This window comes from Talpa occidentalis, unplaced genomic scaffold, assembly GCF_014898055.3.
Source record: "Talpa occidentalis isolate TD23 unplaced genomic scaffold, MPIMG_talOcc4v2.1 talOcc4.11, whole genome shotgun sequence".
In the NCBI taxonomy this organism is placed as follows: Eukaryota; Metazoa; Chordata; class Mammalia; order Eulipotyphla; family Talpidae; genus Talpa; species Talpa occidentalis.
Window position 1 is genome coordinate 18,438,068 of NW_023601104.1, and position 15,151 is coordinate 18,453,218.

General features: G+C 32.4%; 1 protein-coding gene across 1 annotated transcript in view; it reads right to left on the reverse strand.

Annotated features, from left to right (window-relative positions):
- The window catches only part of TRPM7 (transient receptor potential cation channel subfamily M member 7), an 87,137-nt gene that overhangs the window by 46,043 nt on the left and 25,943 nt on the right, over positions 1–15,151 (reverse strand). The window contains exons 5-12 of the mRNA XM_037502473.2: positions 14,707–14,920; positions 12,474–12,598; positions 11,533–11,704; positions 10,179–10,353; positions 9,197–9,320; positions 7,559–7,631; positions 5,316–5,416; positions 1,363–1,497 (exon numbers count right to left, since the gene is read on the reverse strand). Of these exons, the coding sequence (XP_037358370.1) occupies positions 1,363–1,497; positions 5,316–5,416; positions 7,559–7,631; positions 9,197–9,320; positions 10,179–10,353; positions 11,533–11,704; positions 12,474–12,598; positions 14,707–14,920 (1,119 nt within the window). The remainder of the gene's footprint in view (positions 1–1,362; positions 1,498–5,315; positions 5,417–7,558; positions 7,632–9,196; positions 9,321–10,178; positions 10,354–11,532; positions 11,705–12,473; positions 12,599–14,706; positions 14,921–15,151) is intronic.

Sequence of the window (15,151 nt, forward strand, 5' to 3'; positions counted from 1 at the left end):
AATTACTTGCCTTGCTAATGGGATCAATTTTTATTTTTATTGTTTTATATTTGCTTTACATTTCAGGGATAAACCTTACTTCAGCACATGAATAATCCTTTTAATTTTTACGTCTGCTCGCTAGAGACAGTAGAATGCCAACAAAGTTCAATATAATTGTGCTAGACACTATTAAAGGAAAAAAGATGGGGGAAAATAAAAATATAATCCCTACTCAAAAGAAACTTACACTCTATAGAAGATATAATTGTATTTAACTGTGCCACTGGCCTTCATGAAGGCAGTGGCATGACACTGAAGGTGAGTTCTAAACAATGAATAAAATTCTGTATGTGGGGAATAGTTGGAAGAAAAACACAAACCAGCACATGCTTTTTAAAAAGTTAATTAATTTTAGGAGAGCGTAGCTAGTTATTGTAGTTGAGGCCCAACATGGGGGATGGGAGTGGGAATAAAAAGGCCAAGTAAGAGAGGTAGCTGGGAAAAAATTTCAAAATCTCAAAAGTTGAAGAACTTTGAAAATCAAGGTAGATGTTTGAGTAGCATTACACACAATGAAAAACTACCAAACAAGTTTTTAATGGAGAAATACATGGTAAAATATATGACCACATGGTAAAATACGTGTCAATAAACAGAAAGTTTATAGAAAAATGCATTAGAAAGCTAAGATCTGGTGATAATGTTTCTCAAAGTATAAATCAATGAAATTTCTATTGACAGCATGGGAAACCAGTAAGAAGGAAGAGTATTCACCCTCTCAAATGCTGGTGACATGAAATTTGAAATGAAGTGAGAAAGACAAGTTTTCAGGAGCTTTTTAGGAGGAAAAAAATGGGAAAAAAACCAAACAGTATGTGAACAAAAAAAGGGGACACCATGAGGTCAAAATCATGAAATGTGAAAACCAAAAATGAGAATGAAAAACAAAATGAAATGTGAATAACAAAAATGAGCAATGTGTCAACTCTCCACCAGACAAAGGAGTCCAAAGAAATTTGGTGTTAACAAATAGTCACCAAGATGGGGCGGGGGGGAGAAATGGTAAAGAAAAAAATAACCACCCCATAGTTAGGAAACAGATCTTATAATTTTGAAAAGAGGGAAGGAGTAGAAAAGTGACACAGGGTGACTAATACTCTATTTCCTATGTGGGTATGGTAGCAGGGGAGGGCTCCAGAAATTGGGAAAGGCTTTCAGATAGTCATAAAAGCAATCTATATTAAAAGTGGCTGCAATTTTTTTATGTAATATAGCAAGACTTCAAAGGTTTTTACATATAGGATTGGGTATGCTCAGGTAAAATAATGCTTCCCAAAGATGATAAAATGTAGTCAACGGAGAATTTGAACACATACTTACAGTGTTGTAAAGTTCTTCAAGTCTAGGAATCGTAAGGAATTTATGCATGCTTACTCCATTTTCAATAAGAAGTTTTACAAATGCAACTCTATCCATTACAAGAGCATCAAGCATAGCTTGTTCCAAGGATCCAACCTAAAAGAGTATCAAAAGTGTCTCACACCTCTTAATTATAATATAAAAAAGCTCTACAAAACATTTATATGTCCAAAACATATGTACAAAAGTTTGAAATACAAGTGCCGAGGATTTGTATCTACTTGTTTCTCAACAAATTTTAGAACAAAACTGAAAAGATGCAAATAAAAGACTTGGATATAAGGGAATAGATGGAAAACCCTCCCTAGAGTAGCATTCCCCAAAGACATTCTCTGAACTTTATTTAGAACAAGTGTACAAGTCTTACAAGTGGGGGAGAATCCATATTAAGTAAATTTTGGGGGATACTATCTTAGAGCAATGGTTCTCAATGTTTAGGAAAGGTTTTTTGGAGAGATCATTTCAATAACTGGGTGCTGTCACTAACATTTAATGGATAAGGTCAAAGGCTACCAGGAACCATCCATATAACAGACATTCTCACTCAAAAAGAAATTTCCCACATCTCATACAACTCATGAATAAAAATTCAGTCATTCTGCCTCATCTATTAAAGCAAAGCACTGTTATGGTTTGTTCTACAAAGAACTTTCAAAAATTACTACTGCCATATATATAAGACAAGATTGTATTTAGTTTCCCTCAGAAATTTAGCAGAAATTATCCACCATTAGAAAAAAAAAAAAACCAAGCAACTTACCAGCAAGCCAACTTATACCATTTGAGGTTAATAACAGACGTGTTTATCTATTGTAAGCTTTCAGATTGAAATCTTCAACAGACTTCAAAAATCAAACATTGGGCCTCCTTGGTGGTGCAAGGGGTTGAATATGAGAGCTATGAAGCTATCCACAGCCACTGCAGCAAGAGTTCGCCCTGGCCAGGAAGCTAACCCACGTGGCGCTGCAGACCTCTCCTGTCTCGTCCACTGCTCCCCTCAGTAGGTGTTTTTCAGTCAATCCACCTGTTCTGCTCCCCACTCTGTCTCTTGTGAATCCTCTCAGACCCCATTTCCACACACCTCTGGCCTGCACCCCAATTCTTATATGCATAAATAAAAATAAATCTTTAAAAAAAATCAAATATTGCTAAATTAGTGGAGACATACATGGAGATTTCATGAAATATCATCAACAAAGGTAATTTATTAAGAGTAATTTTGCCTATTCATTATTAACATATTAATGCATTGTATTCAAATATTACCTGTTTATTTTATTTTAATATTTTGGAACAATGTGATTAAAAAAACCTCATGAAAAGTATCAAAATCATTGGGTTTTTAATCTTATTCTATAGTAGCTTATCTTATAGTAAGTCTTTCTCCAATCTATCCTAATAGGATAAATGATGTGACCCCAAGATCATTTTTGAGTATATAGATTAAAAGAGTGCCTTAAACATGATGGTATGTTAAGATGAAAAACAGGTTTTCTCAGATATTTTTCACCACTCAGTTTTATATCATAAAAGGGAACTATATTAATGTTAAACTTTAAAATAAAGCCCAACTAATTAATAAGAATATAATACTTCTTCATGTTCTCAATATTAATGAACTGTAGTTTGTCATGACACATTATTTCTATTTTAGTTAAGATTATTTCCTTCTTTCTCTAATCACATACAAATAGTTGTTTTGTTATTACTTATTGTGACATTAACAACTATTTCTTTATTACATCTGGCCTTCTCTCTGCTCACACTCCCAATCCTATACTTGTTAGTGTTTTCCTTCTTTCTTGGAATTTAAGTTACCAACAAACTTACTGTATTAATCACTCATAACTGCAGCATTTACACTGATTCTATATGTAACAAGTGCAAGCATTTGTGTCTAAATGTTGCCATTCTTGAACATCCTCATATTAAAATATTTTTATTACAAATCATTTCCACTCCATTCTTTATTACAATAAGGTTTTATACTGCCTTCTTACTATACATAATATTTTCAAAATTTCATTTGCATAATAAATGGGCATTAAAAAATTTTTGCTTTAGAAAAAAAGTTTATAACCATTGCATTAGAACTATTGCAATACCTGACAAAAATTTTATATCTGAGAAAAAAAGATTTAATAAAAATTATCTTCTTTATAAGCAGTATTCCTTTATATACTCAACATATACTATCAAGAGGGTATCAAGAGGGAAAAACATACAACTGTCCTGCAAACTACATTTAACAGGAAGAAAGCATAAAATCAGAGGTTAACATTTATACAGATAAATTCATGAAGAAAACCACATAAACACAGAAGATAAAGGCTTTGTCCAAGTTTTTATATCTGAGAAGACCAAAAATTCAATGAAAATATTCAAGAAAATAAAAGGCTGGTTTACTGTTTGGAGTTCTGACATCACTAACATCAGCTTCTTCCTCTATTACAGGGAAAGCAATTAACAATTTTTTAAATAATTATAAAGGAAAGCAATCCCCATGGTTTAAGAAACTCAAATACCACAAACTGGTACAAAATAAAACTCTGTAAACCAATGTCACCTCAAAAAAAGGAAACCACCCCTTCCCAAACTTCTCTCCTTTGCTGACATATCCCATCTTAACAATTTCTAGAAAGTTTTTATGACACCAATGTATATAGAAATGCAGGAATGTGTTCATAATAAAATTTGCCACAATTATGACCATGTAATTCATAGTTTCTTGCAATTTGCTGCTCACCTAATATAGATAGAAAAGACCTATCTCATCCTCTACAAAAGCTAGCTAATACCTCAAAGTGGATGAATATATTAACTGAGTAAGCCTCCTAATCATTCTAGACATGTAACAAAAATTTCTCAAGCACTTACTATGTGCCAGACTGTGAATACAGAAGTGAATAAAACTGAAACATATTCTTGCTTTCATAAAATTTACTTTCTAGGAGAGATGATAAAGATGTAAAATATATGGTACACAGAAGAAGATGGTGATAGGAACTAAAGAGAAAATGGAAAAATGCCATAGGGGTTGCTGTTAAAATAGGGCGGCCAGTTTAAGTCTAATTCAGGAGGAGACATGGTTAGAAGTCAGATAGAGGAGAACATACAACCTCAGGTAGGGTTTTGGAGAATAATGTTCTAGAGAGGTACAAATACAAAGGCCAAGAAATAGGAGCACTCATGATATGTTCTAAGAACAACAACAACAACAACAAAAAAAACCACCAACAAACAACAAACAAAACCATCATGGTTACATAAAAAGAGAGCAAATGGAGGAGTGGTAATATGCACTACAGTACAAGAAACAGTAATAAGGCAAATGATGTAAAACACAGTGGGTCATCATAAAAGCTCTGGATTGTGGTCTAGTAAAACTGATGTGGATCTCTCTTTGGAAAAAAAGAGAATGAGAGGAAGGAAATCAAACAGGATGCTACTAAAATAATACAGAAAGGTGACAGTAGATTGGATCAGGATGATAAAATTGGGTGTTTTGAAAGATGATTTGAAAAGATTTACAAATGAAATGACTGGAATATATGAGAAAGACAAAAAAAGATGACTCCAGAAATTGGGAGGAGACTTGCCATTTGGTAAGATGGAGAAGGCTGGTCTAAACATATAAGAGAATTGCTACAATGCATTTTTTTGTATATAGAGCGCTTATTCTAAGGCTTCTTGCAGGTTTTTAGAATAATTTAGAGTTCTATACCCCCTATAATTAACAGGTTTTATCAAGAGGCAAACAAAATTCATTAAATTCTAAATGGATCTGAATGTAAAAATACTTAGCTAAATTGTGCACTTTTAGCAGATAGGTAATATGTCAAAGTCACAATTCTAACATATATATTCTATTACTTAGTTTAATTCAATTACATTTTGTAAGATAATTTACATACCAGCCACTGCTGTCCATATACAAATACATGATTTTTGGCAATGTCAACTCTATCCCATGCCAAGGTAAGGATAAGCTGGTCAAATGCAGATGCATTGGTGCCTAATCAAATAAAGAAAACAGTCAAGAAGCTCAATTAAATTCCATTAAAATGTGCATACCTATGAATTCTCCCCCGTTCATTCTTAATTTACACAGCTTGTACCAGTCACTATTAAGAAAGATTAGGTTACCCCAGGGTTGAGGACTTTATTCCAAGACATAGCCTCTTTCATTGAAAACAATTCAGACTATATAACAACGAGGAAAAAACAGATGTGCTTCCATTAGAGATCGTACTAACTATTCAGGGTATGAAAAATATCCTTACATGTGATTTTTCTGTGCATACAGAAGTTCAAACACATATTTTTCTTTATGCAAAAGTGGATGGTAGTATACAAAATACTTAGATAATCTGATTTATGCACTTTAATAACATACCTTAATTTTCCATAACTGTACATATATTTTATACATATCAACACCTTTTAGAGATGAACTCAAATTTATTCAACAAATACCCCAGCTAATGTATATTCAAGTTATTTTGAATTTTTTGTGAGTGTGTGTGTATATATATATATATATATATTAAATACTATTATTTCTTTTTTTTTTTTTTAAAGATTTATTTATTTATTTATACACACACTGGGTACAGTCAGAAGCGCGGGAGGGTGAGAGAATTCACCAGAGACAGAGCAGGGAACAGAACAGGCAGACTGATGAAACACACTCTTGAGGGGAGCAGCAGGCACAGCAGGAGAGGTCTGTGCGCCATGTGGGACCCTCGCTTGGCAGCAGAATCGAACTGGTGCTGCAGAGGCTGCGGATAGCTTCACAGCCCAGCGCTCAACCACTACACCACCAGGGGAGGCCCTTTGTGAGTATATTTTTGAGCACGTTTATTTAACTAAAATAATTTTGTCTAGGCCAAATCACTGGGTAAGAGGATATATAGTTTAAAGCTATTTGGGCCTTCCTGGTGGCACAGGAGTTAAGTCCCAGCACTATCAAGCTATCACCAGCCACTGTAGCCTGAGTTTGATCCTGGTCAGGGAGCTAACCACATGGCGCAGCAAATCTCTCTTGTCTCGCCCGCTGCTCCCCTCAGCAGTATATTTCAGTAGATCCTGCTGTTTTGCTCCCAATTCTGTCTCTGGTGAATCCTCTCACCCTCTGTACCTCTGGCCTACACCCCAGGTCCTATATGATAAAGAAATAAAAACAAATCTTTAAAATAAATAAAATTACTGATAAACTGCCAAAATATTTCTAAAAAGGTTATATCAGAATATCCAAGTTGGGAATAAAACGTTAGGTTTTTTTAAATTTGCTTTTGAAAAGTTATAACATTGACCATTCTTCCATATTTTCCCTAAGCATTTCTATTATTCTGCTAACATTTTTTATACAAATTCTCTGTCATGTCGTTTTCCATGGGGTATTCACTTTTTTATTATTCACTTACAATAGCTTTGTTATAGCACCACTTTTAACACTTCTATTCCTTAGTTTCCTTATCTATAAAATAAGGAAAATAATTGGAAATCTGCCTCTTATGGGTATTTTAAGGATAAAGTGAGATCACAAAATGAAAAACCACTAAAGCGCAGTCTCCAGGGCACAGAAAGTATGTGACAGATATTTGGTGTTCATTTTTATATAGTACCATCATCTTTTTCCCTTTACGGTTTCTGAGATTTGTTACTTATAGTCTCTTTTACTCAAGATAATGTAAAATGACAAGACAGTGCTCCCTTGCTTGCCCTGCCACTTAGGTGAGTATTTGGATATTCGTGTACATAGGCTGGACACCTAATTTTAGTTTCTGATTTTTGAAAATGTTCTAACAGTTTGTTTTTGTTTTGTACTTCTTTGTTTCTATACTTCCAAATATGAGTAAATTCATACCATACCTTATTACCTTTTACACTTATTTTTAAGGTAATTATAAATATGACACATTCTTAATGGGATAATTAATTAAGTTGGTCTGTGGCATAAATCCCACTATAAACCTAAAACATTCTATGAGGAAAAAAGTTAACTTATTTTCAAAGAAAGCTAGCATCCTGTCTTTCACAAATAAAAATCATTCAAAAATTCACTTCCCAAATATTTAGATAAATTTCAAAGCCTTATTTTATGTAAACAGGTTGTAAGTGAAAGATATTGCAAATAAAAGGTTTAAAACCTTACCTTTTAGCAGTGCGGTAAGTATTGCTACATCTATTTCTTGCTGTTCGTCTGATCCAATGTGGAAAACAGTGATCTATTTAAAGATTAAATCATAATATTACACCTTTACACTTTAAAAGCTAAGACACAAGACATAAAACAAAAACTACATAAGAGATTTAGTCTTGGAGGGTTTTTTTTAATAAGAAATAACTTCATTTCAATAACAACAAAAAATTATTAAACTTTGTACCATTTGCCAAATAAAAATGACAAATATACTCAAAGTGTTTGGCTTCCTATTCATTTTTTAAATCTTATATCCTTTACTAGAGTAACTTACTTATGGGTTGAGGCTATGTAGGCTACTTATGTGAATAAAACCTCCTATTCCTTCTACAGAATGAACATAAGTGCATTCAATTAATAAGTATGTTCTTGAATGAAAAAACTGTTTTGTTCGGTTCTGTTTTGGACATTTCTTCAATTTATTTGAAATATGAAACCATTGAGAAGTAATGTAATTTCATTTTTCATAAGTAAAAGACTATCATAACCCCAAAACAAAATTTTAACTTCATTTCATAGTATACAAAGAGTACAAAAATCAATGTAATGAAAGAAAACAGCAAATCAAACCATGTTTGAGTTGTCAAAAAATGTTATCTCTAAAAGTTAAGCCCATGTTTAGATGACTGAAACAGTATTAGCCTTTCATTTGAGCACTTAAGAGTAGAATACAGATCTTCCTCAACTTAAGATGGAATCATTACATCCTACTAAACCCACTGTAAATTGAAAATTACTGTTGTCAAACAGACAATTATAAACCAGAGACATCCTGCAGGAGGAGGAGGGAGGGGGATCAGAAGGAGGGAGGAAGAAGCACAGGGGACTGACATGATGGTACATGGGTGCACTGGGGAAGGAAATTCTATGGGGACTACACCTTGGAGGGGTGGTAAGCAAACACTGTTAAAAATGAACAATGATGTAAAAAATATATTAAAAAAGAAAAAATTACTGTTGTCAAAAATACATTTAAAAATACACTTACTATACCTACCTAATTTACTAATCATAGGTTAGCTTAGTGTACATTAAACATACTCAGAAGACTCTCAGCAGCCTAAAATTAGGCAAAATCATGCAAGACAGAGCCTATTTTATAATAAAATATTGACCAGCACATGTAATTTATTGAACTCCAAACTAAAAACAGAATGCCCGAATTCAAAATTGAAAGTAGTTTCATACTGTATGCATATATCACTTTTGCACCACTGTGAAGTTGAAAAATTGTTAAAAGTGAAACCACTGTGAAGTGGGGCTGTTCATAGTTTTTTTTCCCCATCAACTATATTTTAGAGATGTCATTAGCAACTTTAGAACTCTTCCTTGCTCCTGGCATTATCTATTAAGGCCTAGTTATGAAACTTCTCCGAAAATACAGCCCAGAATACAGTATAAATACATCTTTCAATTACATAAAAGCTATTATCCTTATTACATGATGCCTCTCAGCTTAAAAAGGAAACAAAAATAACATCTTCAAGTGGTTACAAATATTTCACAAATTTAAAATCCAAATTAAAAACAAAATTTTTCTACCAACTTAAATTGTGAGGAAAGAGGCTTATTCTGCTGAAATTTACTTACAAGCTCCTTTCTTTTCATGCATTCCATCAGTGTTTGAAATAAATGAACTGCTTCACTTTGGCCAAAGTTAAAAGTTTTTTTAATGGTTGAAATAATATCAGGCTCTGCGGCATCAGGAAGGTTTCTGGAACATGAGGAAACATTACTTAAGTCATAGATTTCAATTCCCATTATTTGTAAATCTAAAATGAATTACAGAGAGATCCATGTAGAACCTTTAAAGATGCTATATATCAATATTAAACATTGATAGAGTTTCTCCTTCATGAGACAACCATTATAAATCATAAGAAAGAAATGGATGGGAGGTATTTTTCTCTCTGAATTATTTTGAATTTTTTTAAGGCATATGTTACAAAATCAGTGTTCACATTTTATATTACATAATAATTTTAAGATATGGTATCATGGTGTATAAAGTATTTCACCAAGATGTCTTAAACATGCAAATATATTTTTATTGATTTTTCTCAATACATATTTAAGTGTATAAAATATAAAAATGTAAGTATTTGCAGTAAGTCTCATTCCCACTGTATCACATTTGTTCAGTTCCATCTTAACTGCTTTGAGGAAACACTATTATTTTGTATAACTTTCCAGGATTTCTTTCTCTATATACAAATAATTATTCCATCATCTTCTTTTCTACATAAAAGCTGGCATAATATACATGGTACTCTGTATCTTCCTTTGTCCATAAACATGTATTTTTTCAATATTTCCAAACTGAGCACACAGATGCCAATCTTCTATGATTACAATTAATATCATGGTGAGCAACTTTATGTTTTTTACCTGAGGATAAGACACTTCAGGTACATGCCTTTATGATGGCATAGCAAAACTGTCCTTTAGAACTAAAGAGTGAAGATTGTTATTGATAGTTGAAGATTGTTAAAAAGTTGAAATAAATCTAATATTCTAAAAACCACAAACTCTTTACATAGTTATTAAACATCTGTTATGCTAATACACTTACCCTCCTTCTTCTGTTTGTTTATGAATATATGCCAATAGATCTGCAGCTCTGCCTGTTCCTTCACATACAACTACTGGAACAGGAGGACTTTCCTGTAGGTATTCTAAAACTGTGAGGATAACATTTGGTCCGCCTTCAAATATGAGTGCTACCACAGGGACACCTTGACCAATTCCTTAAAAAAAAAAAAAAAAAAAAAAAAAAAAAAAAAATTAGCCAATCTATTAAATATAATAAATTAAGTAATTTAACCATACTTTTGACCCAATCAAAAATAAATAAATAAAAGCCAAAATATAATTTCTTATAAGACCGCGTTTGATTTCATTTTCAACACTCAACATAATACTATTCTGGAATAAATTAAATATGTATAAATTTCTATGTCGAGTCTGTTCTATATGACAAAATTAGAAAATCCAATATATAATTAGGTATATGCTGTAGTATGTATATATATCTGAAAAGAAAAACTTATTTTGTGTATTTTACTATTTGACCTCTTGAAATGTATAACACTAATTTATTTTTCAGTTTGTTTTTTATATTGGTATTAAGCTTCTAATACATTTTGATTCATTTAAAAATGTATTTCTGATTCCAAATGCATTGAAACACTAATATAGAAATTAACGATGAAAGCAAAATTATGTAAATGATCAATAAAATCCAAGACCTTTATAAGAGTAATAGAAAAAAAATTAGTGAATACCAATTTTTGTTTTTATAATAACCTGCAATGCAATGAGAGAAAACCCAAGTTTTTAGATGCTATCAATCATAATCAAAATGGAGTGTTCTAATTTTTCTATTCCCACTTTGTCATAGATCTCACCATTGTGGTGTCCCAAGATTAGAGAATCTCTTTTTGAAATAAAAATCTAGATGTTGAACCTGAAAGATTGACCATGACTAGAAAGCAAGACCAGCATCAAGAACATCAACCTTTAACACAAACCTACCAAAGAGCAGTAGCTACTAATTCTTTCAATTTTAAGCAAGCAGATTCTTACTTTACAGTAGTGGGTTTTTTCATTTACTTTTCAATTTTGAACTTCAACAGCATGTTTTACAATACATCATAAATTAAAAATATTTCTTAAACCCTTGGGCTATAAAAGGATTAACAAAACAACAGTTTCCAATGAAACTGTGGTTTTGAACTTGATATTTGAGTACCCTATTTGGCCTCAGACTACTTTTCCTGGTCTTTTTATTTTGTCTCAAGTTAGTCATTCTTGATTTTGCTACATAAGGAAATGAGCACTCCAAAGAACATGCTACCATTAGAATGTTGTAGCAATTAATACAACCCAGAATAGTTTCAACAACAACGAATTTTAAATTCCCTTACTAGCATGAATTCTTTGCTGATTAATAGTTTTTTCAAGGTCTCTTCTCAGTCTGACTTCTGCCCCATACTTTCCAACAGTGCCATCATCCACCAATATGAAATGGGAATGCAGATTATTTAGAACATTCAATTTGCTCAGAGGGTTCAATAAGGTTTGATAAGGAGCAACCACCTATACAATAGCAAATGTAGAGTTAGTGGGCAGGATTAAATATAATAAAATGAAAGTAAAAATAACTTTGAAATAAGCTGTAGGCAACTAGGAAATAAAACTATGTATAGTAATAAATAGAAATTGTGAAAAAATATTTCAAATAACACGTTATTAAATAGCTAAAGATTAATCACTAATGGGTTAGAGTCTGACCCTTATCACAGTATATTTAATTATATGCAAAGGAAGAAACATTAATTAGCAAACAAATAATGTGAAGATAATAAGATCATTAGCAAATGAAGTGCAATATGTAAAGGACACCTGAGTAAAAGCAATCAGCTGTCTTATTGCTTCTCCTAGCCATACACAGAATTTTGAAAATTGATACTGCAAATATAATTGAAAGTGATCCTTATAATTTAGTTATTTCTTTTAATAACCTCTCAATAAATATCTGCAACCGATTCATATGCCTTTAACCTAAATTATTCTTAGCGACAAAGTCAAAATGTCATGGAGTTGTTAAAAATGTAATGAAAACAATGAGCAAGGAATGGAAAAGGAGTGAAATACACAAAAAAGGCAAACCAAATATACTACACTATAAGGAAAAAAATTTTAATAGCTATGACAGCATTTTAGAAAGGATCAGAAGAAAATCTCAATAAAACACATTTTAAACTTAATTTGAAAAATATGGTATGCTCATGAATATTTTAAGTTGATTCACACTATTCCTGCTAAAATTTTGGTATACATAAGTTCAAATATAAGAAATTCTTACATCTCTTCCAACAAGATCATTTCTGTTTTCAATCACTCCCCAAGGAGCTAGTCCAATAGTGCAAATCTTTCGAGATGATCTGGATGCATGTTCTTTGAGGGCATCGCCAACATGTTTTGCTACACCTGTGCATACAAAATTTGATTCACTTTACATGAAAGTGTTTACAATCCTGTGCTCAATTGTAATGTAACAATTGGTAATGTTTTTCTTCACTCATATAAGATATAAAGCAACAAGTAAAAAAAAAAAAAATACAAAAGGACCAAATATGAATGGAGGGAGGAACTCCCCACACTGTCAAATCACTGTAACTGCCTGAAACACATGCAAAAATTAACTTTTGCTATGCTATTAGGCCTCGTTCTTTCTTAGATTCACCATATAAGTAACTATATTTTTTTAACTGCTCTACACAGCTCTAAAAAAACAAACACATGACAATAAATGAAACACACACATAAAACAATCACCAACATTATCCAACTAAATTAAAAAATTGGTATAAAAATAGAAAATGCAATTCAAAAAAACAGTAAACTCCTCATTATCACTTGTTATGGGCTATCTTGTAGTATCCTCCCAAAAATTCTTTGTTGAAATCCTAATCTCAGTACCTCAAAATGTACTTGTATCTGGATATAGGTCCTTTAGAGGTTCTGATGTTAAAATAAGGCTTCTAATAGAGTAAGTTTCTTACCTAATCTGACTGGTATCTTTATTTAAAAAAAAAAAAAAAAAAGGGAAATCTGAACATAGAAAAGAGCCACAAGGAATGCATGTGCACAGAGATAAAGCCGTAAGGGTGAGGGCACCGTGAGAAGGTTGCCATCTACAAGCCAAGGACAGAGACCTCAAGGAGAACCAAGCCTGCTGACATCTTGAAGTTCTAGCTTCCTAAACTGTGAGAAAATAAAACTTAAATCACCCAGCCTGTGGTATTTTGTTATGGCAGCACTAGCAAACCAGTGCATCATTCAAGCTTGATTTTTATAATGTATTAAGTTTTCATCCCTCAGCTAGATGAGGGAGGTGGCATCTTCTCTGTCTCTCAATTGCTAACTTGCCTGCTTACAGTCTATTTCAAAACATCAGCCAAGTAATCTTCGCTCTTATTAACTTTCCTTTCTCATTCAGAGTAACAGCCAAAGTGTTTATAATAGGTTACAATACCTTCCATGATGGTATTTTATGCCTGTTGCTTCTACTATTCATCACGCCATCCCATCCAAGTACTGTCACTACATACCCAAAATGTTCTGATACTACCTAGCTAGCACTCCTCGCTTATTCCCTTCAAGCTACAGTGGATCTTTCTTGCTGTACTTCCAACACGCTAAAAAATAGCCAAAAAAATTCTTTATCACTATTTCAAGGTTTTCAGACAGATTCACCAGTTTCATTTCTTTGCTTTTAAATGATCTGCCCCACATTATTTTTATTTTGCCCCCCCCCCGCCCCATTTCCTTCCATCTATATTCAAGTGTCACCTTTGGTTAGATACTAGACAGTAGTCCCTCTACCATCCCTTCTCTTTATTTCATTTGTCTCCACAGCACTTATCATCTAACATATTACATATTATTTATCTCTTTTCTGCAGCTCCTCATTAGAATATAAGCTCCATGAGGTAAATAATTTATTTAATTTGTGGAATGTATTTTCAGTAGCCAGAAGAATGCCTAACATGCAATGAGGTTCAAAAAAAAGTTGATAATGAATAAGATGTTTACAAGCTAATTTACATAATTATATTTTACTTTGAATACTCTACATAACAGGGAAGACTTCAAATGTAAGATTATAGTATATTAATCAGAAAGTGACTGGAGTAACACTTTACAGTAGGGGTCAGCAAAATATTTTAGGCATTGCAGAGCAGTCTCTTTCACAACTCACCTCTGCTGTAATAGCACAAAAGCAGCCACTCGCAACATAAAAACAAATGTGCATGGTGGGCATGTTCCAATAAACATTTATTTAGCAATACAGAGAGTAGATTTTGTACCATAAGTTTGTGCAATTTTTGCCAACTTCTGCTCCTATTTATTTTTTAAAAATCTAAATGAAAACCAAAAACTTTTATAATTACAGTTTATACCTAGGAACTGTAGATGATTTAACAAAGAAACTGTTTATAATCAATGTTGCCTTACTTCAAACATCAAGTTAGTTGATAATTAGGAAAAATTTACAAACATACTATTTAAAATTGGTATAATCATCATCTCACCTGTATTTACTCCTCCAGTTAAGATCCAGGCTCCGGTTGTAACTGCAGCTTTAATAAGACCCTTTCCAAGCAATTGTTTGATTCGTGGATGAAGTTCAAATTTCTGCATGCCCCCATGTACAGAGATAACAAGTTTGGGTAATTCCATTTGCCATTCTTTTAGCAGAAGTTGCAGAATGACTTCAGGTTTAGTGTCATACGACAGTCTTACATACTAAAAAAGATTTTTAAGAGGAAAATAAAATTCATAGGTTTTATAATACAACATTACATGACTCTGAAATAATTTTATTTGAATCAGCTTGTTACAAAATAGATTTCATGGGCTACTCTTGATATTTTTACACTACTAGGAATAAGCAGTATCAAATGATTTCAAAGTTGGAAGAAATCATTCTCCAGGAGCTATAATTGTGGCACACCAATTTTTAAACTTTAAACTAAA